Source organism: Chinchilla lanigera, unplaced genomic scaffold (genome assembly GCF_000276665.1).
Source record: "Chinchilla lanigera isolate Chin_1 unplaced genomic scaffold, ChiLan1.0 scaffold00021, whole genome shotgun sequence".
Classification (NCBI taxonomy): domain Eukaryota; kingdom Metazoa; phylum Chordata; class Mammalia; order Rodentia; family Chinchillidae; genus Chinchilla; species Chinchilla lanigera.
Genome location: NW_004955422.1, coordinates 18,660,293 through 18,687,527, shown reverse-complemented (window position 1 = coordinate 18,687,527; position 27,235 = coordinate 18,660,293). Strand labels below are relative to the sequence as shown.

The 27,235-nt window shown below is 50.2% G+C and overlaps 2 protein-coding genes across 19 annotated transcripts in view; one reads left to right on the top strand and one right to left on the bottom strand.

The window, feature by feature from the left end:
* The window catches only part of LOC102019710 (chromosome unknown open reading frame, human C11orf80), a 184,920-nt gene that overhangs the window by 38,742 nt on the left and 118,943 nt on the right, over positions 1 to 27,235 (top strand). Inside the window, exon 1 of one of the 16 annotated variants that reach the window (XM_013513898.1) lies at positions 19,994 to 20,065. The exons of the other annotated variants lie outside the window; for them this stretch is intronic. Within the exon in view, the coding sequence (XP_013369352.1) occupies positions 20,009 to 20,065 (57 nt within the window). The 5' untranslated portion in view covers positions 19,994 to 20,008. Of the gene's footprint in view, positions 1 to 19,993; positions 20,066 to 27,235 lie in introns of those variants that run through there. 16 annotated transcript variants of the gene reach the window in all.
* Sptbn2 (spectrin, beta, non-erythrocytic 2) overlaps positions 1 to 27,235 on the bottom strand; it is a 39,850-nt gene that overhangs the window by 11,811 nt on the left and 804 nt on the right. Inside the window, exons 1-19 of one of the 3 annotated variants that reach the window (XM_013513886.1) lie at positions 27,166 to 27,235; positions 20,525 to 20,703; positions 15,744 to 15,895; positions 15,130 to 15,303; positions 14,890 to 14,981; positions 14,664 to 14,744; positions 14,189 to 14,304; positions 12,075 to 12,187; positions 11,738 to 11,925; positions 10,003 to 10,120; positions 9,283 to 9,441; positions 8,650 to 8,952; positions 7,133 to 7,286; positions 6,001 to 6,871; positions 4,595 to 4,732; positions 3,509 to 4,265; positions 2,318 to 2,520; positions 1,876 to 1,966; positions 1,491 to 1,637 (exon numbers count right to left, since the gene is read on the bottom strand). In XM_013513886.1, the coding sequence (XP_013369340.1) occupies positions 1,491 to 1,637; positions 1,876 to 1,966; positions 2,318 to 2,520; positions 3,509 to 4,265; positions 4,595 to 4,732; positions 6,001 to 6,871; positions 7,133 to 7,286; positions 8,650 to 8,952; positions 9,283 to 9,441; positions 10,003 to 10,120; positions 11,738 to 11,925; positions 12,075 to 12,187; positions 14,189 to 14,304; positions 14,664 to 14,744; positions 14,890 to 14,981; positions 15,130 to 15,303; positions 15,744 to 15,895; positions 20,525 to 20,681 (4,014 nt within the window). In that variant the 5' untranslated portion in view covers positions 20,682 to 20,703; positions 27,166 to 27,235. Of the gene's footprint in view, positions 1 to 1,490; positions 1,638 to 1,875; positions 1,967 to 2,317; positions 2,521 to 3,508; positions 4,266 to 4,594; positions 4,733 to 6,000; positions 6,872 to 7,132; positions 7,287 to 8,649; positions 8,953 to 9,282; positions 9,442 to 10,002; positions 10,121 to 11,737; positions 11,926 to 12,074; positions 12,188 to 14,188; positions 14,305 to 14,663; positions 14,745 to 14,889; positions 14,982 to 15,129; positions 15,304 to 15,743; positions 15,896 to 18,061; positions 18,518 to 20,524; positions 20,704 to 27,165 lie in introns of those variants that run through there. The other 2 variants (XM_005384376.2, XM_005384375.2) reach the window with 2 other exon arrangements.

Below are 27,235 nucleotides of genomic sequence, written 5' to 3'. Positions count from 1 at the left end.
TGATGATGTACTCTTCCACCCACCTGTGTGTGTGCGTGTGTGGTGCTAGGGATGGAACTCAGGGCCTTGTGTATGTGTGTACATGTGTGTGTGTGCTAAACATGTGATCTACCTCTAACTGTTTCCAGGTTCTGCTTCTGGGACCAGAAATCTAGATATTGCCTTTAAGCTCCTTTCCCTGGCTGTCAGGATGGACAGTGTCCAAGGCTGTCACTGCTAGGTAACTTCACAGCATTCTGCACGAGCCACACCTCAAAGTATGCTCCCTCTGGGGCGATCAGGGCCATTCCTCAGCTGGCCCTACACGCCTACCCACCTTTTCTTCCATGGGGCCCCTCTGCACACTCTGCTCCTGCCAGGTTGTCTTCCCTCTTAACCCTCAGAGGCATGAGGGGTGCTTTTCTGTTCATACTCTTCCCTCCACCTAGAAACATCTCTTCTTGTCCACATTCTACTCATCCCTCAGGGCTGCACTGGATGCTCCTGCTTCCAGAATTCCCAGTCTCTTCTCCTGGGCTTTATTGGACTTTTCTGAGTGCATCATGTTCTGCTCTGATTTAATTTAGCCGTTCATGTACATGTCTCACATCCTGGGCTACAGCATTGTTCCTGAAGGGTGCAGGCTGCAGTAGCATTACTTTCATTCTACTCTGGGTGCTGAAAATAACGGTTTGCATATAGCAGCACCAACCAAATACTTGCTGAGCAAATGGAAACACTGAAAAAGCACCGGTCTCCCCCTCTCCCCAGCCATCATACCCTTAACAGAGAGAAAGTATCTTTACATACCAGACAGCATCTAACAGTGTGCTGAGCACACAGAATGGTCCCCAAGAATGCTTGCTGAGTAAAGTTTCACCTGTCCTCAGCAATGGAGGAAGAGTGGATGGGAGACCAAGTCCCAAGAAGAGCAAGACTCAAAAACAAGGGCTGGAAAACTATAGTAGATGGGTTAATTCTGGCCCTTTTTCCTGTTTTTATAAATAAACTTTTAATGGAACATTTGTGTAAATGTTCTCTATAGCTGCTTTTGCACTACAGTGGCAGAGACACAAAGTTGCAGCAGGAATCATATAGCTTGCAAAGCCTAAAATGTTTATTACCTGGTTCTTTTTTTTTTTCGGTACTGGGAATCGAACTCATGAGGTCATGCTTGCCAGGCAGGTGCTGTGCCACTGAGCTAAATCCCCAGCCCCTATTACCTGGTTCTTTAAAGCACGTTTGTGGACCCCTGCTGCAGAGAGGTATCCTGTAGTGAATTCAGGAACAGTTAGGGTGTTGAACTAAAGCTGAAGTTTGGCTCCCTATTGAGTTGTACTTTCTCGAAGTTCCAGAGTCACTGTTCCACAGCCCCAAGACATTTATTCCCTAGACCACAACTTTATACCATGGCAGTGTCCTGGATCTAGGCCTGCTTGCCATCTGATTGAGGACCCTACCCACAGGCACCTCCAAAAACTCATTCTCCCTGCTCCTGTCACACTGCTCACCTTGTCCACCTTGTCCAGCCAGTCCTTGTTGGCCGCCAGCTCAGCCATGAATGCCTGGTGCTTCTGCCATTTGGTGTGTAGATTTCGCGCCTCATCATAGGATACATCCTGGGCTGTCAGCATCTTCTCATCAATCCAGAGTTTTAGCTGGAGCAAACAGAAGCAGGGATGGAGAAGGCAGAGGACATTTGAGAGGGAGAAGAGAGTGGAACACGAGAGGGGCTGAGGGGGCCACTAGACATGGAAGATTTGAGAAGAAGCCATGAAGTGGCTCACAGGCTCAGGGGATACCATGATGTACTTAATATAGGTTCCGAGTAAGGGCATATGGGAAAGGGAAGAAGGCTAGAGGATGCCGCAGGGACACCGAGGAACCGAATCTCACCTCGTGAGAGTCTTGCAGGAAGTGCTGTTGCTCTCGGTTGTCCCGAAGGCGGCCCAGAAGCTGCTGCACTGCCTCTTGATTCTTCCTGTGTCTGTAATGTGAAACCTTGTCAAACCTTGACCTTGCTGTGAAAGGGTGACAGCCCTTTAACTCATGGAGTGGCCTCAGTCTTCCTCCTTGGAGATAATGCCTCCAAGGAGCCCCACATGACTCCATAGGTATCAGATTTCCAGGCCTGCTGCCCCAGTAGACTCCATTTTGCACCAGCGAGGTGACAGACCCTCCAAGACCCTGGGCCAGCTCCTCTCGACCATCTTATTTTTCCCTCTCCACTTTGGTTATCAAGCCCACTCCCACCACTTGTTAATTCACCTGTATCCATCCTCAAATCTACCCTGTTTTCATTTATATCCCCCTCCAGCCTCTCTAACATCCTCCTCACCTCCTCTCAATGGAGTCTGCCTTCTCCTGGATCTTCTCAGCATGGATGTTGCCCTCTGACACCAGCTGACGCCCAGCCTCCAGGAGCCCACGGATGCGCTCTCCATTGGCATCCATGGTGCTCATAAAGTCTTCCAGCTTTTTAATGGCAGCGTCCGCAGCCTGGAGTGTCCCTGGCATCTCCGTGTGAGACAGGACGTACTCCTGTGTGAGAGGATGGTAACAAGTTCACTCCTCAGAGAGGACCCACCAAGAGCCACAGCTGAGATAGAGAGGGGACAGTTCACCCAACTATGAAGACCTCCACATGAGGGTCTCTCATGTCGGGGTCCAAAGTTCCAAGGAAAGTTGGCTGGAGGACTTTTACCAGTCCAGATCCTGTTTCAACTGATTTGTAGCTACTGGTTTGATTTCATAGGTACATCACTAACCAGGTTTTCTGTTTCTTCTAAAGTCAATTTTGGTACATATGTTAACATTAAAAAAATTATTAGTACGTTTGCAGTATATAATGTTTACATTCATGTTAGGGGGTAGGTACATATACTTAACATATCTCAATTCTTTTTATTCCCCTTCTCCTCCCTCCATGTCTGGATCCCTTTCCCATTTGTACAAGATCTGTCTCCTGTTTCCTACTATCTCTTTTTTTTTTTTTTTTAATTTTTTATTTTAAAGAATAAAAGAAGGATAACATAATAATAGGGGGGACTTAGCAAATTACAGACAAAATGGTAGGAAATTATCAATGGTTATCGTTTTACTCCTACTATCTCTTGTTTTTAAAAAATTGTTGGGCTTCTCATACAATAGAAGTTATATGATATTTAAGTTTGTGTGTCTGATTTATTTCAGTTAACATTATGGTCTCATTATCCATTTTTCTACAAATGATTCAACTTTATTCTTCTTTGTGGCATAGTAGTACTCTATTATATATAAACATTTTCTTTATCCATTCATCTGTTGATAAACATGTAAGTCACTTCTAAGATTTAGCTTTTATGAGTTGTGGTGCTATAAATATTTTTTCTTCAATTCCATGTTTTTAATATGTTCTTCCTTCCCTTCTTGCTTCCTCAGTTACTCTGGACACTAGTGTGTTCTTCCCCCTCTCCCATGTTCCTTCATACTTCCCCTGGTCCCCATTTTCCTTTTCCTGATGTGTGGGAACTCTGCCCCTGGTTCTCACCTGGCTGCTGAGCACACCCTCAGCCTGGCGTGCATCCCGCAGGAATCCCTGGAAGCCATGGGCCTGGGCCAGGCGGCCTTGCCGGCTCTCCCACATGCGGCCCAGCTCCTCCCAGCCAGTGCCCAGAGCTTCTAGGCGCTGCCGCAGGAAGAGGCACTGGGGGTCAGCCTGGTCTCGGGTCACCTCCTCGCCCAAGGCCCGCAGACGGCTGTACTCGCTCTTGGCCCGTTCCACCTCTCCCCGCAGGCCTGCATGCTGGGCCAGGAGGGCTTCTGCTTCAGGCAGCGTAGCTGGCCCTTCTTCAGAGGCCACAGCGGTCTGTGTGCGGCCTAACCAGGCCTGGAAGTCATCCAAGCTTCGCAGGAAGTCCTGCAGCCGCCGTGCTTCACCCAGGGACTCCTCTCGACGCCGCATGGTGGCCCGCAGGTCCTCCCAGCCGGCTTGCACCTCTCCAAGCCGGGCGTTGATGGCAGGGGCTTGAGCTGGATGTCCAGCAGCCAGGGCATTTGCTTCTCGGGTCAGTTCACCCACCCGGGCAGCAATGGCCTCTAGGTCACGCTCAGTACCAGCCAGCTTCCGCTGCAGGGCTAGCACCCCAGCCAGATCATTGCCCAGGCCTTGGGTGGACTCAATGACCTTGGTCTTTTCTCTCATCCAGGCCTGGGTCTCTGTGCACTCTAGATGGTAGTTCTGGATGCTCAGGGCTGATGTCAGAGCTGCCTTCTTGCCATCAGCCAGGGACCTAAACTGCTGCCACCTGCAAATAGGGGAGGGGCAGTCTGGAATTTGGAGTTGCTCGGGTTTTCTGCCCTCACCAGGTGTATCTGGAGGCTCCTTTCCAGCTTCTCTTTCTTGGTATTTACCCAGCTACTTCCTCATCCCCCTCACCTCCTCTTCCTCTTGACCACACACCATCTCTAGTCACCAGCTTCTCTGGACCTCCTTGGCCCCCTCTTTCATCCCACTCATCAGTTCTCTGCCTCAGCATGTAGTCCTCACTTTTCTAGGCCTTACCAAACTCTCTCCCAATTGCCACTCCAGCTGCTTCACTGTTTTCCATCCCTGGGCCGCCGCCCTCAAGCATACCTTTGGTTGAGTTGCTTCTGGGTGTTAATAATGCGCTCCTTCCCCGGGGGGTTGGCCTTCAGCAACTGCTCAGCAATGTCATTCACAGAAGTAATTCTTGCAGCCAGGGCATTCATTTCAGGTTCCAGGGTCTCAAACCTAAGGGGATGGAACAGTAGGCATGAAGGCGGGGAGGCCTCAGGGCCGCGGGAATGCCTCTCCTTCAGCCTGAGGCTTCTGTCCCAGTGTTTCTGCACCTCTTAGCCCACAAGATCCACAGTACCTAGGGGTCAGGGGAGAAATCTCTAACTCCCCCTAAACAACATAAAAACTATCTTCTTTAGGGTTGTTCAAAAGATGGTGATAGTTGGAGGTCAGGCACAGATGTACAAGTTAAACTCAAGCCTGGCATGAAGAGGACCCCACCTTTACTAAACCTCACTGTTCCTCTTGGGGCGCACCCTTAGCTGCCTACCCAGGCCCCATCCACTAATACAAGCCCATTTTTTAAAATGAAGTGATAACCAAAAACATATGTCTAAGTGATAGACATGTAAAATATAACTTAAGAGTCCCAGGGACCTTATATATTCTAGTAGGGCAGAATCTGCAAAGGTTTTCTGCAAAGGACAAAGGAATAAGTAGACTGTGAGCCACAATCTCTGTCACAAATTCTGAACTCTGTGTTGTGGCTGAACACAGCCACAGATAATATATAATTGAGTAGGTGTAGTTCTGCCCCAGTAAAGTTTTATTTACAAAAAAAAAAAAAAAAAAAAAAAGGCAGCAAAGTCTATTTGCCCCAAGGGTTGTTGTTTATCAAACCTTGTAATAGGATATTGGAAACAAAAACAAAACCCAGATAATGTGATTATGGTAGGTTTTATAGGAGGTGATATCAAGGAATTGCTAATTTTATTCTATGTGATAATGGTTTTGATGTTCTATGAGAAAAATGTCCTTTTTAAGTAAGTTTATTATTTTGTGAACAAAGCAGTTTCACAAGAGGTTAATCACAATCTCTGCCTAAAGGGCTGATAGTTTCAAAGCCTCAGCTATTTTAAGTCCATACACGATTGAAAAATAAATAGACAGTACATGAGGATGCTTCCTCATATTTTCCAAAGGATGCATCCTGATGGAAGTAGGAGCAAAAGGATAATGTTGGGGATCACTGTCATGTAAAGTAAAAAAGAGCAAGATGCCGACAATGATGGACTCTGATGATGGGTATATTAGGGGTTTGTTATGAAATGTTTAACATTTTCACTAAAACTAAACACAGATGACCATTAAGACTCAGAGAGAGGTAGCTAAGGCACAGAGAGAAGTAGCAGGTCGTTTGGGGGGGGGGTACCACCCTGCCATCCCACACCCTAGTCCCTAGCTTAGAGGCCATCCGACCCCATGGTAGCTGCAAATCCTACCTCTGCTGTACCACCTCCAGGTCCTCCAGGCGCTCAGGCAGAGCCAGCCCGTTCAGCCACTGCTCCTTCTCCTCCACCCAGAGCCCGCAGGCCCCGGCCTCACTGAGCATGGTGTAGAGCGCCAGCGCCGCCTCCAGGGCCTGTGCACGCTCGCCTGCCCGGGCCTGCAGCTCCTCGTAGTGCCGCTCCAGAGTGGGCACTCTGCCCTGCACCTCTGGTGTGTGGCTCAGTGCAGAAGGCAGGGCTGCGGCCTGCTCCCTCAAGGCATCCAGTATGGGTCTGTGGCCTCGGATCTCCTCCTCCAGGGCCCGGTGCTGCCGGGCCAAGGCCTGTGTGGAGAACTCGTCGTGCCCCAGCTCAGGGCTAGACACCAGGCGCAGTGCATCCACCAACCAGGCCTCCATGTCGTTTGCATCTGCCTGGAACTGGTAGAGGCTGGCAGCCTGTGTGAGCTGCTGGGCACGCTCTTCTGCCAGGGCCTCCAGCCGCTCCCACTGGGCCTGGAGCTCTGCTGCACGTGCAGAGGCCTGGCTAGCTCCGGGGTGGCCCTCAGCAACCAGCTGCTGACCCTGCTCGAGGGTGAGCTTCAGGGGCCCAAGCCGGCCGCTCATCTCACCCCGCAGGGCTGTATGCTTGTTGAGCAGGCGGAGGACACCAGTCAGGTCCCGGCCTGTCTCAGCAGAGGCCAGGAGGTGCTGCTGCTCCCGTACCCAGGCCTCAGCCTCGCCCACCTCCCAGAGGAACCGCCAGAGGCGCCGAGACTCTTCCAGGCGAGCCCGCCGAGCAGCTGCTAACTCACACAGGGCCTCATAGCTCCGCTCCAGGTTGGCCACCCGTTCCGATACCAGCTGTGGGTCGCATGGTCTGTACTCTGCAAAATTCAGAGGTTAAAAACTCCATGCCATGGAGGTGCAGGGCAGAGTGCCCACTCTGGAGTGGCACTCTGGAGTTCCCCTGCCATGGCTACAAATCTCCCCATCCAATCCTGGTGGGCCTCCCTTCTAGCTCTAGTTCTGTCACTTATCATCCACCCATCAGCTCTCCTGTTCCCAGGTTTTTCCAGACTTCTGCCCCAGATCTTAAAGTTCCCCTCCCTCACCTGTCCATGTCCAGGGCCTCCCTAGGCTCTCACCTTTCCCTGGGTCGCAGAAGCGCAGGGCAGAGGCACTGACAGCCCGTACCCGCTCGGCCTGCACGGCGATGTCTGCCTCCACCAGCTCATGCAACTGCAGCAGGTCCTCCACGCCAGCCAGGTGCTTGCCCAGGTCCTGGGACTGCAGCCGGCCCTGCCAGGCACATGCAGCATGCCAGTCATCCGAGAGCTGCCTCGTTTCCTCTTAGCCAGCTATACAAGCCAACCTTGCTGTGTCTCCTTCCAGTCTCTGGGTGGCTCCAGGTGTTGCATACCTGCTCACCCACACATGCGGGGACTCTCCAGTTCTGTCCTGGCATCCCATTCCTTATCCTCAACTTCCTTCCTATGGAACAGCTTTCTTGCTGAATCCTGCTTCTAGAGTCTTTGCTGTGACTCATCTTCTTGGCTCCAAAATCAGTGACACCCTCCTACCATCACAGCTCTGCTTCTAGCATCCAGCAACCTTCAGTAGCTCTCCGAGACCTACCCTCCTGCCCACTTGTTAGTGACTGTAATAAACTAACTGGTTTTTCTGTTCCGCCTCTGGCTGCCCATAGGCCTTCTTCACATTGTAGCCCAAGGACCCTTTAAAAATGTTTGGCATGAGCACATCTTTCCCTATTTCAAAGTCTCCTAATCATTATATATTTTGGTGGCACTGGGGATAGAACCCCCTGCTAGACAAGTGCTCTACCACTGAGCTGTACCCCCAACCTTTAAATATTTTTTTTTTCTTTGAGACAAGAGTCTCACTAAGTTGCCCAGGCTGGCCTTGAACTTGTGATCCTCCTACTTCAGCCCCCCAAGTAGCTGGAATTACTGGCATGTGCCACTGTGTCCGGCTTCTAATTAAATCCAAACCCCTTGACCAGGCCATAAGACCCTAAGTGAGCTGGCTACTATTGGCCCCGTGGACCCCCTCTCCTCACACAGCCCACTGGCTTTCCTTCTTATCCCAACATGTCACACCTGCATAGCCAAGGACCTTAGCTTAGCTGTCCCTCCTGCCCAGAACCTTCTTTTTTTTTTTTTTTTTTTTTTTTGACAGAGTCTCACTATGTAGTGCAGGCTTATGTAGCCCAGGCTGGCCTTGAACTCATTTTTTTTCTCCTGTACCAGGAACCGAACTCACGGCCTTGCGCATGCCAGACAGGCGCTTTTGCCGCTGAGCTAAATCCCCAGCCCCCCCAGAACCTTCTTTCCTGTGATCCCCTTGTCAGTTCTTGGACTTGGTCTCAGTTCCAATGGCATTTTCCTAGAGAAGCCTCGCCCAACCACCCTGTTCCACAGTCCTCAGAGGTTTTTTGATCACCCACTAGTGTATCTCTGGGTTTCATCACCAGTTCTTCCCACTAGACTGTGAGCTCCATGTGAACAGGGGCCTGGTTGCTTTGTTCTTCAGAACTGGGGAGGGGGCCCCAGCACTAGCATATGCTCTACAAAGATACGCTGACTGGGCAGAGGCAGTACCACAGCCACACCCCATCAGGCCCTCTGCGGAGCACCCCCAGTACCTTCATCTCTCCCATCCAGTCCATGAGGTAGAGCAGGTCCTGGAACACCTTCTGCAGTTCCAGGTTGAGGAGGAGCCGCTCTCGCCGGGCAGCCACCATCTCCCGCAGGAAGTCCCAGAGCCGTGCCACATTGTGCTGCCGTGCTGAGATGCGCTTGATATCATGGTAGTGCTCAGCAGCCAGCTCCGCAGCCACAGCATCCACTGCCTGCACCCGGCCACTGTAGGCCACGATGTCTGTTTCAATGGCTTCGTGCTTCCGCACTGCTGCCTCAACTGCTGCCAGCTCTAGCCCAAAGTTGTCCTGGGGTAGAGGGCAGAGAGAAGTTTGGGAACCAAAGAAGAATGACTCTGCCCTCCTTATCTGTTCCCCAAAGTGCTCCAGCTGCAAGACACCAACTCCACAAGGCAGCTCTCATTCCGTCCCGTCCCATCCCATTCTGCTATCCTTTCTCCTGCTCAAGCCTCCACCTGCTGGCTCCTGGGTTTCCTGGTCTTTCTACTTGCGTGGTAGGTTTCCTGTTTCATCATTTCCCTGTACTGCGGGGCTCCTTACTCACCCACCACGGCCTCTCTCCTACTTCTCACCAGCCTGGATGTCCCCAGATGCCCCCCATCTCCTGCCAGGTCCTACCTGGGACACCAGGCGCTGGTTCTCACTGAGCCAGGTCTCCCGCATGGCGGCCTTGCGGTCGAAACGGGCAGCCAGCTGCTCTAGCTTCTCTTGGCGGATCAGCTCTGTGCGCAGGGCCAGCTCACGCTCGTGCTCGGCTTTCTCCAGCCGCTCCCAGGCCTGCATGGTAGACACAGGGTTAGTGTGAGAGGCCAGGGCAGGCAGGTCAGTGGGGCTGGGGCTCAGGGGAGTCCATAGAAGATTGGTCTAGTGTGGCTGTGGAACACCATGAGTGAGGCACCTGCCTGTGTGCAGATGGGAGACAGGAAGGTGCCGGAAATGCTGTGAGGCCATGGGACAGTTATGGCTGCTTCTGGACAAGGGTGGAGGGAAATCAGTGGAAACTGATTTGTTTGCAGTGGCAGGACTGTGGGTGAACTTAATTTTACTTTTATTAATCTTGTAACGCTGTTTGTGAAAAACACAAAATAGACGTAGAGACAGTGAGTTAGTGACATGTTGAACAAGATAATGACCTGGGGTACAAGTTCCTGATGTGACCCTGTATGGAACGTAAGGAAAGGGGAATAGGAGTAATATGCATGAGAAGATATCAGAGTCACATTTGAGGGTGGGGACAGTGAGATGACATATTTAATTAAGGAAGTAGGGCTTGGTGTAGGTCAAGAAGCCCTGGGTATGGCAGGTGGCCATTTGTGTGACACAGGGGAGGACACACACCTTGTTGATGTCAGAGATGAGCCGGCCCTCACGCGGTGTGTAGACCTTCTGGTTGTTGGCCCTCAGCTTGCTCTGGATGGTGAAGAGCAGCACCTCCAAGTTCCCTTTCTCAGTGAACCTGAGGCAGAGGCCCAGTCAGAGTAAGAGGCCAAGGCCCTGAGGGAGACTCACCTCTACCACATGGAGTGTCCTGTGTTGTTTTCCTTCTCACAAAAACAGTACAGGTTCTTTGTGTTAAAGAAAAAAAATGCTGACAACCCAAAAGACATTATTTTAAAGCAACCGAAAGTCACACAGCAACAGGAAGTACTGTTACCCCTTTGCACAAAAGCATTAGTTTTTATTTCACACAAATGAATCCTAGTGCAATCACAGCTAACATGGTCAAGGACTCGCTCACTGTGAGCTGGGCCAACTCCCAGCATTTTGTATGCATTAACTCATTTGCTGCTCTCCACTGTCTACATTCTCTCATTATCCCTGTTCTCCAGATGAAAAAATCGAGACCTAGAAAGGCTAAATAAGTTGCTCAACTGTCACAACTGCTGGACAGCAGAACCAGAATTTGGATTCAGGCACTTTGTTTGTGGCAGCTCACAAAGAAGTGGGGCAGCCTGCCTCTCCAATTATACTTTATGAATCTTTTCATGTCAATAAATGTATTTCTCTGGTACTATTTTCAGTGGTTGCCTTGTGACTTATTCTTCTTTTACAAAGATCACGTTGGTGAACATCCTCAAAGGTATAACTTTAATGCCCAGAAAAGGGCTTTCTAGGCAAAGGGAACACCTCAAATCATTCCCTGGGCTTTATGGGAACAGCTGTTTTCTGAATAATATTAGTTTGGGAGCTGACACATTAACTCTGAAAAACCTTGATGATTTTTAAAAGGCACATACATTTTAGCATGTATCATACAGAACTACCTGGCAGTAATTCTACATATGGAAACAGTGAATTGCTAATGTACATAAGTGACAAGAACCTCTGCACGGTCATGTTATCAGTCATACTTGTGTTGCTGGCTGTGATCTGCCTATATATGGGTTTTTTTTTGGTCTTTTGAGACAGGGTCTCATTATGAAATTCAGACTGGCCTTGAGCTCACTTTGTAGTCCAGGCTAGTCTCAAACTCGCAATGATCCTCCTGCCTCAGCCTCCCGAGTTCTAGGATTATAGGTGTGCACCACCACACCTGGCTATATTTTGAGTTTTGAGACTGGGTCTCACTCAGTTGTCCAGGTTGGCCTTAATTTATGATCCCCCTGCCTCAGCCTCCTAGTAGCTGGGATTACAGGCATGCACTAACATGCTCAGCCTAACCAGTAATCTTATCTGGTGGATCAAACTGACTCAATACTGCAATCATTTCCGGGCATGATTTTGTCATTGTTGTTATTGTTTTTCTTGAGACTGGGTCTCACTATGTTGTTCAGGCTGGCCTGGAATTCACTTGAACCTAAGGCAATCCTTCTGCCTCAGCCTCTTGGGTGCTAAGATTATAGGCATGCACCATCACATCTGGCAGGAAGGCATGATTTTTAGAAATGGCTAATTTTTTTTTTTTTTAAATCTATTTTGGAACAACTATGCTGTTTAGATGCTTCTAGCATTTGAGCTGGGGAAATGAACCTCTGATGCCTTTATGTATTGCCAAATGTCCCTCCCTAAAGGCTGCCCTGATGGTGGATTGCAGGCAGGCATGCCCCAGTAGAGTGGAGTCTAGGGGACCTACTTGGGCGGCTTTTCCACAGTGCGGTATGAATTGAAGGACTGCAGCTGGTTCTGGACCCCACTTAGGGAGTTGGCCAGCTGCCGGTCATTGAGGGTGACAATCGTTTGCTCGATCCACTGCAGCAGTTCAGAGGCCAAAGACTCATACTTCTCCACCAGGCGCTCTGCCTCCATGGCATGGTCCAGCACCTGCGTGACAGGAGATAGGGACATGGGGGTCTTGCCCATGGGGTTCTCTAGCCCAGTCCTACAGCTCTACTATGCCCTTGTTTTAGGGGAGAAAGACCCCTGGACCAGGCCTCTAGCCATTCTGTGTACTATTTCATGGTAGGAGATACCTTGCCAATTCTTTTGCCTTCCACAGCCAGGGCCTTCATCTTGGAGAAGTAGTGGTAGTAGGTAGCCACATAGGTAATGATCGATTTCTCATCTGGTTGGTCCACATTCACATCTGAGAAAAAGGACCATTTGGGTCAGGCAGACATCAGAAACCTACTTCCCGGAAGTAGGCCCAAAGTCTGAATCACCCCATCCCTGGGGTACCCCCAGTTCTTCAAGGCAGACATCTTTTCAGCTTCTTTCAGAGTAAAGTGACAACCATTTAAACTAAAAAGACATGAAAAAAAAAAGCTCACCATTTTTTTCCTCCTTTCTCCTAGACACTGGCCCTCCAAGTAGAGCACAAAACCCAAAGCCTGAAAGGCTTTTACCCAGTGTGTCTTCTGAACACTAAAATTAGTTGTTTGGAGGCAGACAGCAAAAAAAGAAACAACATGCCCATTTGGGGATGGATCATGGACTTACAGGCTGGGAAGATTCTAAGTGGTCAACAGATTCAGGGATCATGGGACAGAATGTACAAACTAAGCCTTCTGAACCCATGATGAAGCACGGTAGGGACAGAGGCCAACTCTTGGCACCATCTTAGGACAAGGTCATGGATGTTCCCAACCTTAATCCCAACGCTTAGCCATGGGCCTAGGCGGTAAACATCCCTTGAGCCAAAACAGCATCCACTACATGATCTAGGAGGAGGATGACTTGAGATCCCTCACTCTCTTAACTTATGCTAGTAAGTTAAAACTACTATGCTGGTAGTTTTATGCTACCCACAGGTAAGACTATGAGCCTGGAAGCCCCTGGACCACTTCCAAAGACACCCAGGCAGCAGGAGCTGCAAAAGTTATCTTAGACATCTCAGGACACCAGTTTACTTCAATGTTCCACACTTTGCTTCTCAAATGCTCTCCAAAGAGCTGTACATTCAACCTGCTTCCGTCTCTAGGTAGCTACTGCCTGTCATTCTGGACTGACAGGGCACAGGAAATGGGGCTACATGAGGGACAGAAAACAGGGAGACAGTGCCCAAGACCAAACCTGCCAGCAAGCTCCAGAAGGAGCTCTTCCAGTAGGCTACCTGTTGGCCCCTCTCTCTTCCCCTTTTTTGGCTGTACCCAGAGTGCTCGCTGCTCTGCCAAAAGCAGCTGAGGAAACCTGCTCTGGACTCAGGCTGCCCAGACTCAAACTTCAGCTCCACCAGCTGCATGACCTTGAGTAAGTCACTTACCCTAACTTTTATATGCCCCATTTTTTTGGCCATAAACTGAGGCTAACAATGGCAATGATTTCAAAAAGGTGTTGTGAGGATTCAATTAATTAAAGTGTGCAGTGCCAGATACAAGGTAAGAGCTGAGTTGTCCTTACTGATCTCATGGGCAATACGATAGAAGTACAGGAGCCAGTCTGCAAAGGCAGCTGACCATGGGCCAGTTCTTGGGTGAGATCTCAAGTGATTTATTTATTTTTGGTGGTATTAGAGATTGAGAGTGTGATAGGCAAGCACTCTACCACTGAGCTATATCCCTAGTGCTTTTTAAAATTTTATTTTGAAACAGGGCCTCAGTGTGTAGGCTAGGCCAGACTCCAACTTATGAGTCTCCTGCCTCAGCCTTCCAAGACTCTGGAATTATAGACAGATGCCACCCTGCCTGGGGGTAGTTTAACTTAGAACTCCAGAATTTTAGAGTAAGGAGGGTCTTAGGAAACCAGGAGGACCAGTCCTCTCACTTTAGAGATGAGGAAACTGAGCCACAGAGAGGCTAAATGACTAGCTCGGAGTCACAGAACTTCTCTGTGCTGGGCCAGGATAGAACCCAGCATCCAGCGGTCTTTCTACTATAGGGCTCCTGTTCTTCCTACAGATCTTTAAAAATTGGGTTATAATTTTCATACCATGAAACCCACCCTTCTGGGATACATAGTCAGTGTTTTTTAGTATATGCACAAGGTTGTGCAACCATCATCACCATCTTATTCCAGTATTTTCATCCCCTCCTCCCGGAAACCCACTACCCATCGGCAGCTACCCCAGTCATCCCTTCCCCCAGCCCCTGGCCACCCCAGTTTGGTTCTGCCTCTGCCCTACAGCCTACTTTATAGAGCTCTGTCCCACCTTCCGGATCCAGCAGCTTGGTTAGTCCCAGCTCCTTTTCAGCCAGATTGAAAGCATTTTGCAGATTGTAATGTGCATTACACTTCTTCAAGGACTCAAAATCCAACAAGTCTGGCCTGGGGTAAAGGGGTGGGAGACAGAAGCACATGAGATCCTAAAGAGGAAAAGTTAGTCCACTACCACCTTTGCCCTTGAGTCTTTGACTCAATTTTGTTTGGAAGGGAACACCCCAAGCCCACCCTGTACCACCCCCTGCTTCCCATTACAAATTTCCTGTATGACACCCCCCATCCATTCCAGTTCCTCTGTGTGCACTCATTCCCGATAGCTGTGATATAGTATATCTCATCTCTTGGCCTGTGTCTGTGTGTGTGTGTGTGTGTGTGTGTGTGTGTGTGTGCACGTGCGTGTGTATGTGTGTGTGTGTGTGTGTCCTGGTCATTAGCCTGTGTGCTCACTACCCATGCCTTCTCACCGGTGTTTGTGCACGATGGCATTGAAGGCCAATCCATCTCTCCAACTAGTGGTGAAGTTGTGCACATTGACATTGGGATATCTGTAAACAGAGACCCAGAAAAATGGTAAGTGGTAACAAGCTCTGGTCTGGGATGCAAGGACAGGCCCCACGTTGTGATCCTGGAGCCCAACCTTCCTGTACTGCACAGCCTGGAAGTGACCCCTTCTGCCCTGGGCCTCCTCACCCTGCAGTCTTCATCTGGCACCAGAGCAGCAGGGCGTCCTTGGCTGACTTCTTTTCCTTATTGTCTTCCGTTTCCACACTGATGTCTTGGATCTAAGAAGGAAGTAAGCAAGGCCCTTACTCCCTGGTCAGAGACTCTTGATGTTATCAGAGACACTCAGAGGAATGATAAGAAAGGGCTCTTCAGATTACTGTCATGGGGTGAATGGCCCATACCCTGAGTGACACTGTGTGAGGATACCTGGAATCGAAGGATGATGGTCCAGACCAACCCAAGGGTCAGACGGTGGTTCCCGTCCACAATGTCATGGGAGCCCATGTTTTCCAAGTGTACTTTTTGCTCCTTTAGAAACTGCAGCGCCTTGTCCACATTCTCCAGGCAGTGGATCCGCATGCGGCCCTTTGTGGGTTTTGGCTATTGAAGAACAGGGGATACGGTGACAAGAGACCATGAGTCTGCCCCTTTCTCTCCCGGCCTTCCCAGTGCCCTACTGTGTACACCTTCCCATGACCTCCCTCAGGAACACAGGGACAACCCCAGGGCCAGGCCAAAGGTCACAGAGCTGAAGCTGAGGTTACAGATGCAGCTTGGGCAGATTAAGATTCCCAAGGGAATTAATTGCACCCAGAGTAGGTGGGAAAGAAACGTTTTCAATGGGGCCACTGTTCCTGTCTCTGCAAAGCAAGGCCCCTATGTAATCCATGCAGCAAAGCCTCTCAGAAGGAGACCATCCTCTGGATAGAGAAGGCCACCAAATTCTACTCTGCCCTGTCTTTTCCCTGGGGCCCTTCCTACAGCATCTCCCCTTGGCCAGTTTCCAAGGCTTCCCTTGTGCCCCCTTGACTGAAGCCTACCAGCATCTCTCCTGAGAGCACCTCCAAGAGCCGCAGCAGGTTGCGCCCATCCCGGAGGTCACTATATAGGTCTCCCACTCGGCACGTCACCCGGGCCAGATGGGAGTTCACCCACTTGGTGAAGGTTTTCTTCTGTACTGCTTCTCGTTCATCTGTGGTAGCGACATGGGGTCATTTCCACCCTTCAAATGCAGAATGCCTACTTCTCAACATCAGTTGTGTGTGTGTGTGTGTGTGTGTGTGTGTGTGTGAGAGAGAGAGAGAGAGAGAGAGAGAGAGAAAGAGAGAGAGAGAGAGAGAGAGAGCAGAAGTAAGATCTGGGGAAGAGGAGGGGTAGGAAGATGGCTGAGAGGGAAACCAAGAACTTAGATGGCTGGAGAATGAAGAAATTGGAATGAGCTGATAAGCAAAGAAAAGAACAAAAAAGGAGAGATAGAAAACAGACTTTCAGAAGGAAGAATGAGGAAAACTGTCCAAGGAGGGGCTAGGGTTGAACTCCATTTTGTAACAAGTATGAAACCCTGAGTAGGTTTATTCCATCCATCACAGCCTCAATTTCCTCTTCTATAAAATGTTTGTATTATTTTCTACTTCAACAGGTCATCGTGAAAGTTAAATGAGATCCTGGGTATGAGACACCTAGTCAGCCCCTGGTATAACATGGCTCCCTACTGAGTTGCTGTGGTAAAGGCCTCTTCTTATTCTCTTTCAACCGTGGACAAAGGGTTGGGTGTGGCCTGAAATTATGGTAGTGGCTCTTCTACGCGGTCATCAAGAAAACTTAACAGTGGAGAGGCCGCAGTCCTCTCTCTGAGTCAGCTCACTGTCCTCAGATTGTGCACAGAAAGAATGGGCTACCCTACCTCTGGGAAGGGTCACTCAGTTAGCTGCAGGGAATCCAGTCCCAGGACACCAACATCCCCAGACTAAAGAGAGAAACGAGATTTTGCAAGTTGGGAGAACCAAGTAACAAGGGAGGAGGCAGGCAGAGTCAGGTGCCAATTTTAAGAAAAGATAGGAAAAGTCCTGCTGCCTGTTTCACAGGGGTAGCTCTGGAGGAGGGCGTGCTGTTTGGATCCACTGAAAAATAAAAATAAAAACTTGTGTGAATGGCAAAGCAAAGGAAAAGGCTCAGGCAACTGAAAGTTGCTTTGGTGGCCAGGATTCCTGCCAGCTCCCCTCAGAAAGCCCAGCCTGGGTACCCAGCCTAAGTAGCTCAGCATGAAGAGTCACTTTTTTTTTCCATTTCAGTATCAGCATCTCAGAAACTTCCTTAATCTCACATTCCTGGGCACCTCACCCATAAAAGAGCAACACACCCATGTCCATTCCTGTCTGCCTCACCCTGGTACCTGCACCACACTGGGGTCCTGGGTAGGATGTTCTTTTTTTTTTTTTTTTTTTTTTTTTTGGTTTTTCTCCGGTACCGGGAACCTGGGTAGGATGTTCTGAACACCTATGGAACAAAGCCAGCCATGGCCTCCTTTTGGCATCCACAGACCCTGCCTGAGCTGGGGATGGCCTGCATCATCAGGGGGGATTGCCCTGATACCAGGCACACTGGAATGAGGCCATGTTGGCTCACAGATGCAATAAAAGGGAAAGGTGTGGAAATAGGGGCAGCTGGAAAAATGGGTAAAGCCAAGCATCAGTGTGTAACGTCATAAGACGCCCACAGTGCATGTGCGCGCCTGCGCGCGCACGCACGCACACACACACACACACACACACACCAGGAAACACAGTGACTGCCAGAAATACATTTAAATATTTGTGCCAGGATGAACACGCCTGTTCAGACATCTATCTGCCCTGTGCGCACAAACCTCTCCTTTGCATATTGTCTCTATTTTCCACACACGCCCCCTCACACACCTGCAGACACCCAGTTAGAAGGCCAAGGAAACACAGACTTACTCAGGGTCCCCCAGCTCCTGACTTGGTCTTCCCTCACTAGATGGGCACTAAACCCCACAGTGAGCCACGGGTGAGGCTGCTAGGTGCTGACGTTGGCCCACAAGACCCCTCCATCCTCATCACCTTTGTACCCAGCGGGTTACCTCAAGGTCACACCCTCTCACACTGTCCCATGCCGTCCCTTCCTGTAAATCCAAACCTTTCCCGATTCCATCCATACCCCTAAATTTTCTAGCCACTTATAACAATTCCCTGTAAGTCCCATTACATTGGCCCACAACACAACCATCACGAACATCTGAGTCACAGAAAGTGTTCAGCTCTGGCTTCTGGGCCCCTGCGGCTCCTCCTGGCCAGGACCCTCTCGAGGCCCTTCGGGCTCCCCTCTGCTGGGGACTCACCTTGAAGCTGTTTGAAGCGTCCTTCCAGCACGCTGGCATACTGAGCAGGGTTGATGAAGGCAGCTGGTGAGAGCAGAAGGCCCCCAGGGTTCTGAGATCCTTCCACCGCCTCATAGTAAAACTCACTGGCCCCATTCAGGCCGTTCCCATGCACCCTGCCCACTCCGTTCCCACTCATGGTGCCTGCTGCCTCCTATACAGCCCAAGGCCCACAGTCCATGCTCCCCTGAGCCAGAAAGGGCAGCAAGTGTCTGTCCCACCCCAGAGCCTGTGCTAGAAGTCCCAAGAGGCTGCAGTCTCGCCCCGTGTGGGGAATCAAGGATGCTGGGTTTCAAGGAGTGGCAAAAAAAGTTACAGGGTGTCTGAGCTCCTGAAACAAGTGAGCAGGAGCACACCTAGCCCTGGCGAGAGGAGACGAGGCAGCTCCAGACAAACAGGTCGGACAGTGGCGGGGGAGGGGCAGCAGGCTCAGGAGGCGGAGCCGGGCTGGGGCTGGGCCAGGCCCTGTGGGGGCGGAGGAGGGAACTGCCAGCCCCGGGAGACCTGCCCATCAGGTCCCAAGTTGCCTAAGACTACTGAAGCCCGGCAAAAGGGGCCTCCAAAGCCAACTTCTCCTTCCTGAAGGTCTGCATGCTCGCAAGGAGGCCCCTCTCTGGGTGACTCTGGGCAGTCCCTCTCCAGGACACAAGCTTTGATCTGGGCTCAGAGGGCAAAGAAAGAGAAACTTGGAAACGAGGTGATTCTGGAGGAAGAGAAGCCAAGTGCTGTGCAAGGCATTTACTTTTGTCGTTTCATCGGGGGAATAGGTATCGTTACTTCCTCTCCACTTGTGAGCATCACTTCTGGGGCCAGCCCCTTCTCTGCCAGCGCCCCTGCCCTCAGGTCCATCCCACTGCTGGGCACACTCTACAGATTCTCTTCCCACCTCTCCTGGGCTTCGGCTTTTGTTACGTTTGCGTCCCCCTCCCCTATCTTTATCCATTTAGTATTTATTTGCTTGGCAAAGCCCATACGCAGATGCTTCTTCAAGGGAGCCCAGCTTAGTGGTAGAGAGAAACACCCAACAAGAACCCCATATGGCACACATGTGTGCACAGACACACAACAGTCCTGGACACAAGCTTTGATCTGGGCCCAGAGGGTACCGGTCTTGTGCACAAAGATGTTGTGACAATATTGGGTGGCATGTGTCCTGTGCACAGACACAGTGACAGGGCTGGATGGTGTATGTCACGAGAGACATGGAGAGAATGCTGGATGGTGTGCGCTGTGTTCTAGAGGATACAAAATCTAAAACCTGGAGAGGCCAGGGAAACTCTCTCAAAAAGGTGACATGCTCCATACTCCACATCTCTTCTCTTAGCTGTAGAAGCACTGACAGGAGTATGTCACAGCCATCCTGAAGACCCAACCAGAAGGACTGGGAAGCCCAGGAAAAAATGACTGCGGAGCTACTGGCACAATAGGGGGCATCAGACTGGTGTTGGGCTGGCTGGGAATTACCTGGGAAGCTTTTAAAAACTAGTAAGTTCTGGACAGTATGCCCAAAGATTCTAATTCACTGTGCCCGGGAAGGGGCTTGGGAACCTGTATTTATAAAAACTGTTGCTGGGTAAAACATGTGGCCCAGGGGCCACTACCTTTCCAGTGGGACGGACATGACTGGGCTGGGCTGCTGGCAGGTCAGTGGCAATGATGAGGGCGGGATGGAGGAGGGAAGACAGACTGGGTGGGTGGCCTTGGGGTATGCAGGTGACTCAGCCCCACGCCAGCCGCTAGTGGTGTCAGGTGGCAGCCACTCTCGTGTTGCCATGACAACACCTCCCCCTGCAAGCAGGAAGGCCGTTGGACGGGTTTGTTTGTGCTTAGAGCACAGCAGCCAAACAGGACAGCCCCTGGCCGCAGGGCAGGGCAGGGGCAGAGGTGGGTGGAGAGCAAACTCAGTGAATGGGTGGCGGCCACCAGCCTCTGGCGGAGAGAACCTGCTTCAAGGAACAGGAACAGGTAGATGAAGTACAGGGAGGAACAGGCGACAGGTGGAAGGCACAGGTTGGGAGGGTGCAGAGAGGAGAACGGGCGGGGAGGGAGAACAGGTGTGGGAGATGACGTGCAAATCAAAGGCAGACGAGGAGGGGATGAAGGTGAAAGAGGAGGTAGGTGGAGACAGCAGTGACATCGAGAGTGCAAAAGGATAAAGGGACATGACTCAGGGCCTAGGCCATGAAGGGAAGCTGTTTGAGTCCAGGGGTCAGCACAGCTTGGGGAGAAGGGAAACCGGGGAATGTTGCAGACTGCGTGAGGTTTGTTCTTAAGGCTGGATTGGAGAGCCCAGGGTTTTCAGGGTGCTCTGGGCCACCCACTTTAGTGCAGCAGCTTAGAAAGTTGTCTTCTCATAAAAGGAAATGACTGTGACAAGCTTACCAACCGCCTACCCCAGCCTCCCAGCGACACCCCTGGTCTCACCTGCCAGGGCCTTAATTCGGGACCTCTCAAAGAGGCGGGCCGAGCTGCTGTCATTGTCCCAGTCTGAGTCAGGCAGGTCCCAGCGGTTGTTGATGTCACTGTACTGGCCCTGGATCTCCAAGCTGTCGAAGTCTGTGGGCGACAGAGTGCTGCTCATGGTGGTGGGTGGCTTCCTGCTCCTGCAAGGAGACATGGCTGGTGAAGGGCATCTCAGGGCTGCCGAGCTTGCCACTCACCTTCTATCTTCCTGCCCTAGCTCTGCTCTGCTCTCCTTATGGCCAGAGTATGTGCTCTGTGTATGTGTGTGTGTGTGTGTTCTTTGGGGGGATATACTGGAGATTGAACCCAGAGAGCACTGAGTTATATCACCAGTGTTTCTTCCCCTTAATTTTTTTTTTTTTTTTTTTTAGGCAGGGTCTTGCTGTATAGTTCAGGCTGGCCTCGAACTCAGAGCAATCTTCCTGCCTCAGCCTCCTGAGTGCTGAGATTACAGGCGTGCACCACTTCGCCCAGCTGTCCCCACTTAATTTTTGAGGCAGGGTCTCCCTAAGTTGCCCAGGCTGGTCATGAATTTATCATCCTCCTGCCTCAACCTTCTAAGTAGCTGGGATTAGAGCATGTGCCAATGTCAGTGGGTTTTTTTGTTTTGTTTTGTCAATGGAAATCAGCCCCAGTGGGAAAGTGGGAGCCACTGTGCAGAAGCAGAGAGAGGAACGTGACAAGCGCATGAAGGAGGCAGCGCATGAGGGAGGCAGAAGAACAGCAGCAGTGTCTAAAAGCACAAGGTGGTCAGGAAGGGCTTCAAGGGTCTCAGGCCAGAAAGGAAAAGAGCAGAGACAAGGACTCAAAGTGGTGATGGGCTTCATATACTTCAGGCAGTGTGTCCACCAGGATGATGCAGGCAGCAGATGTGGGCCCCTGCGGGCAGTAATGAGAAGAAACTGGAGTGATCTTATCCCCTAGTTCCACTTCTCTTCTGAGCCTGCTATAACCCTTAGGCAACTGAAGATAAAAAAGACCCAGATTCTGCTCTGGAGCTAAGACATACCGAGGATAGACTTACCAGGAAGACTGATGTGCAGATAGGCAAGTGTGGGACAAAGTGCCCAGGAGTTCCAAGGAGGGCATAGTATGGTTCTGTCCCCCTTTTTTCTTTTTTTTTATGCTACACAGAATAAGTGCTCAGTAAATGTCAGCTGTGATATGTGTCCCTGCTGTTTATGAATATTACCTTCTCACAGTACTCTTTTGGGACCAGGGTCCACAGTTGTCTCCCTTTCATAGATGAGAAAGTGGTGCCACAGAAGTTAACTCACTGGTTCAGTGTCATGCGGCACGAAGGAGCAGCACTAGCTTGCCTCTTTCTCTCTTTCTTCCTTCCTTTTCTTTTTTCTTGTACTGGTGATAAAAACCAGGGGCACTCTTGAACTATACTCACAGACCTTTAAATTTTTTTAATTTTGAGACAGGGTTATGGTACATAGCTAACTTGACCAGGCTGGTCTAGAAATTGAGATACCCCTGCCTCAACCTCCCAAATAACTATGATTACAGGTGCAGCAGCACTAGGTTGTTATTGTTGTTATTGTTGTGTGTTTCAGTACTGGAGATTGAACCCAAGGCCTGCACACTGAGCTACAACACCCTCACCCCTACTTTTTATTCTGAGACAGGATTTCACTAAATCTGTGAACGGCCTGCTGCCTCAGCCTCCTGTGTGCTGGGATTACAGATGTGTTCCACCATACCCAGCTCAGCACTAGGTTTTTGTTTTGTTTTTGTTTTTGAGACAGGATCTCACTTTGTAGTTCAGGATGGCCTTGAACTCACTATGTAGCCTAGGTTGGCCTTGAATTCATGGAGATCCTCCTGCCTCAGCCTCCCAAACGCTACGGATTACAGGCATGCACCACCACGCCTAGCAGCACTAGGGTTTTGAAGCAAAATTCCTTCTGACTTTTAATCACTGCCTCTGGGATAGAGAACATTTTACATGTTCCCCGACCATCCTGGAGCCCTTTAGCGCTACCCCAGAAGGATCAACACCCATTGCAGCCTAGGGTGCAGGCCAGGAAGTATGGATCATGTATGCGTCCCTGGACTATTTATGGACTTCACTTATGCAAACATACTCTGTCCTCAAAGCTAACAAATAGGCTTCAGATTAGCTGCTGGGGATTTTTAAAAAACTCATCCTGTCCAAAGTTCTTGTGTAGAACAGTGTTTAGTGACCATTCAAGGAAATGGGGGTGGGGTTGTAACTTTAACAGAATCCCAGATTTTGCATTTCTGATTTTTCTAGTATCTCTTGACTCTGTAGATGTTTTAATCCTATTTCCTTTGGGCCAGGGCTGTGAACTTGGCTGTCTCTGATTCTGGGAGGAGGGAGGTGAGGAGAACCTCTCATGTGGTTTGGGGAAAGAAGGGATGGATGGTGAGACTCGAGTGGGCAGAATGGTGTGTTCCCACAGATGCACAAAGGCAGAAGTTGGCTTCTATCATTAACTGGTTCCATGAAGCTGAACCTGACCCGCTTGAAAGGCAGGGTTGTCCACTCCTCCCCTTTCCCTGTCTACAGATTTCCCTGGGAGTAGCATTAATGAGGTATCAAGGAACTAATGTCTAAGGTTTCTAGATTTGGGCTTTTCATCCCCTGTAGTAGCACTGGGAGCTTAATCTCCACCAGGCCCAGGAATCCTTTCCTACCCCCCGCCCCACTTCTCTGGAGTTGCTCTGTAAATATTTATATAAAAATAAATTCTAGGGCAGAGTTGAGTTGCCCCGAGCAAAGAGCACTGTGGGCAAGGCAAGACCTGAACGAGTCGCTCGATATTCACAGTAGTGGACGAGAGAGTAGTGCACGTTACAGATGTATTGCCCTCAAACTTTCTAATTAAGGCTTCCAAATCAGCAACCACTCTCATGCTTAGCTCTGGGAAGGGCATTTCTAGCACTCAATCCCTGCACAGACCTCTCCACAAAAACACCCACACCCAAAGCCTCCTGACCATCAGTTTATATGACTGTCTTTTTACCAGGGGTCACAAGCTTACTAAAGCCAGCCCCAGGAGTGTTTTGTTTGGCCAATAGCTGTGTTAAAATAACTGATTTTGGATTTCTTTAAGTGAGGCTGTGTTTCCCATTTCTCTGCAGACCCCACCATTCCTTTTTGTCTCCTATACAAATATGACTCACTCACATATTAATGTTACCTGTGGGTTCTTGAAGGCCTCTGAGGTTTTCAAACCCTGTCTTAAGTCTTTTACTCCACAAAGAGTAGACACTTAAGAAGCCAAGTGTGACACAATCTCCAAATGATTGTGTCCCCAAGTCTCCTACAGGCTGCACACAGCACTCAAATACACACTGGTTTGGCCTGTTTTCAGGGATCCAGCTTGGTTCTCCCAAGGGGCTGTGAGGGTCCAGGCATGAAATCTAGATCTTTCAGGGAGATGTGGCTGGTAAGGCCTCTTGGTAGAATGCTAACTTTTGGGGAGAAAGTCTGGAGTTGGAACCTTCCCCCTCCCGCAAATAAAAATTCTGCCATTTAAATGCCCCTTTTACTGAATCAAGTTTGGAATATATCTGCTTTGCAACTGGAGTTCCCAGAGATATTACGAGATAGGGAAGGGACCAAAGATGGCACTTGTGTTCTTAGGTGACAGATCCCCATTAGACCACCATGCTGTCATTCTAGGGTATTTGTTCCCATAGATTTTGTGAGAACTTCTAGTGTTTAGCACCATGGCTCTCAGGCTATATCTCTGTGCTGTGAAATTTTTGGTTCTCAAGCATTTCACCTCTGCAGCAACTCTACCCACACCCTGGGCTTTAGACAATACGTTTTCCATCTGTGTCCCTAGCTGCTGTCTCCAGATTTCTACAGTTTTATGTTTGAGTTTCTTCTACCCGAATCTCCTGCTCTGGTTACTTTTCACCAAGTAGATCATTTCTCGCTTATGACTTGAGTTTCCCTGCTTAGACTTCCCTAGGCTATTAGTGAGCACCCCAGCCTCATGATCTCTGTGTCTCCCTACACTGGAGAATCCTCAGCTTTACTCTCTGGAGATTCCTGAACCCTGGCAACAGTGGGGCACAAGTGCAGCAGTTAATCCAGATTACAGTTTCACCATTTCCTTATTCTTAGCCCCTGACCCAAAGGCTAGACTCAAATATCTTACTTCATTAGTGCCAGAATAATGTCTCCTCTGGCCAGCTGTAGGCTCGGGGTCCTGCTGGAACCTACACACAAGCACTGCTGATGACAGACTCTGCTCAGCCTCCTGCCAGTCCTCAAGGGTCACTGCCCCTCCCCCTTTGTCCCATTTTAGTTGTTGGTAAAGCAAGAAATCCTACCCCAGGCTAGAGGCTGCTTGTACCCTAATTCTTCCTCTTGTCATGTCTCACTTCTGAGTCTTTACCTTCCTCACGGAGAGTTGATCATTACCCTGTGCTCTGCACAGTGCTTCACAAGCAGCAAACACTGTACTTATCACATCGTTAGTTGCTTGTGTGTCTCTGCCCGTCACTTTTAACATTGAGGACAAGGGCTGGGGTTTACTCCTTTTTTGTGTTTGCCAAGCATAGCACAATTGATATTCAATAAAGAGACACTGAATGAAATGACCATCAATTTTTGGCCATTGAATTAATCTCTTTGTTAAGGATGGAGGAAAGAATAAAAGCTGAAAGAGTGAAGATGTAACTGCAAAAGATCTCCTCAGCTGGAGTACCTTTAGGTTAATCCCTATTGCTCAGGAATTCTCAAACTTGTATGACTCACAATTACCTGGAGTAGAAGGCTGTTGAAACACAGACTATTAGCTCTGACCCCAGAATTTCTGGTTCAGCAGTTCTGGCATAGGATCTGGGAATTTGTATTTCTAGCTCATTTGGGGTAACAGTAAGCTGCTGGTGCACACTTTGAGGGCCATTGGCATCCAAAGATGACAAACAGCCAGGATTGGTTGGAAGAGCTAGGAGGACTGAGAAGACAAGAGTTTCAGGGGTGAGTAGGACCCTGGGTAACTCGTAGATGTCAGGCCCTTTCCCATGCTAAATTCAAATATAACCTCCCCTACAGTGTCCTAGGTGATGAGACAGGAAAATGAAGGTGGATAGGGCTTTAGAGATAATGAAACAAAGCTGATGCCCTGACACAGCAAATCACAGATGTGTGGAAGGGGGATAGCGCTGGAACAGCCCTGGGAAGGCAGAGTTCAATAAATGACAGCAGGATGAATAATAGATTAGAAGAGATGGGGACTTTGGCAAAGTAATTTTATTTGACTCAGTATAAATGGGTGGACTGGCAGAGCGAGAAAAAAGAAGTCACAAATAAACCCAGGGCTCGCTGTAGAAGAAGGCAAGAGAAAGATGCTCCCAGGGCAGACAAGAGGAGAAAAGTGGAAAAAAATAAATTCCAACCCCTTCCCCAGGCCATGTGCCTGATAAGCCTCCGGAACTCTGCTTGGAGGAATTTAGGAACAGAGCTGCATTTTTTTATTTTCTCCTTTAGAATCCTGCACTTAGGACAGAATTTTTCAGGCTCATTTTCATTCCCTCCCCCTCCTTTTCCCCCCTCCCTTCCCCAATTCTGGGCTTGCATCAGTGTTTTTAAGGAGCAAATCTAAGCTCCATCTTAGGTCTTCTTTCTCAAATTCTTTGCTCTTCTGAATATGCCAAGATGTTGCCCCAAACCTCAAGCCAAGATACGTACTTGGAACACACTCTGGCCACTTCACCTTCAAAGAAAACTGGTTTGTGGATACCTTGACCATGCCTGCAACTACCTACCAGACTGCTGAGAAATAACCCACAAAGACAGCATGTAGCAGGTTAGGACAGGGGCAAGCCTGCATCTCTGCATTGACCAGCGTGCAATGTCATGGGGTTAATGGGGTAAAGTCAGTCTGAACCAGAGTGGTTGGTGGTTATGGGCTGTGGAGCTGGAGGTGTAACTCCCAGCCAGGAGGCCTTGCTGGGTAGGTGTGTGCCAGGTAAATGTCCTGCCTCTGAAACACCTTTCATAATGCTTTCCAGCCCTGGAAAGGGGTTTCATTCCTCCCTCTGTCAGAGCTATGATCACCACTGCCAACTGTGTCCCTCTCTCCCACGCACTGCGAGGGAGTCTATAGGAGAGGATGGAGCTTGCCACCAAAGAGGAGAGAAGCCCACGCGGCTCCACAGCAAACCCTCAGCTAGCTGTGGAGAAGGGGCGAGCCGGGTGCTCCCAGACTCGGCAGAGCCGGCCAAGCGTGGCCCCAGCTCAGGGACCGGCATCTGCCAGCGCGCTGGAGTAGCCTCAGCGACGCAGACAGCCGGCGCTGTCATGCACGCTCTGAGCCCATCCGGCCCCAATCCATCAACGCGTCTGTCAGCCCCAACTCTTCCAGACTCTTCTCTGGGCTCCAGAAAGGCCCGCGTGCCCCAAGCCCCGACCCCCCATCGCCCTCACACTGGTACTGGGTGGCTGGCACACACTGTATCCTGTCCCCGCACCCAGGGGAAGGGAGGGCCAGGAGCGCATCCTACCACCCGGGCTTCTCGGGACCCGACCCCGACCCCGCTGCCCGCACGCGGTTGCACAAAGCGCGCCTCCTTGCTGGCCGGGACAAAGCGGCCGAGGCGCTCGCACCTACCTGGGTGGCAGGCGGGAGCGCGGCAGGCGGGGGCGCACCGGTCGTCACCGCGCCCGCAGCCCGGCCGCTA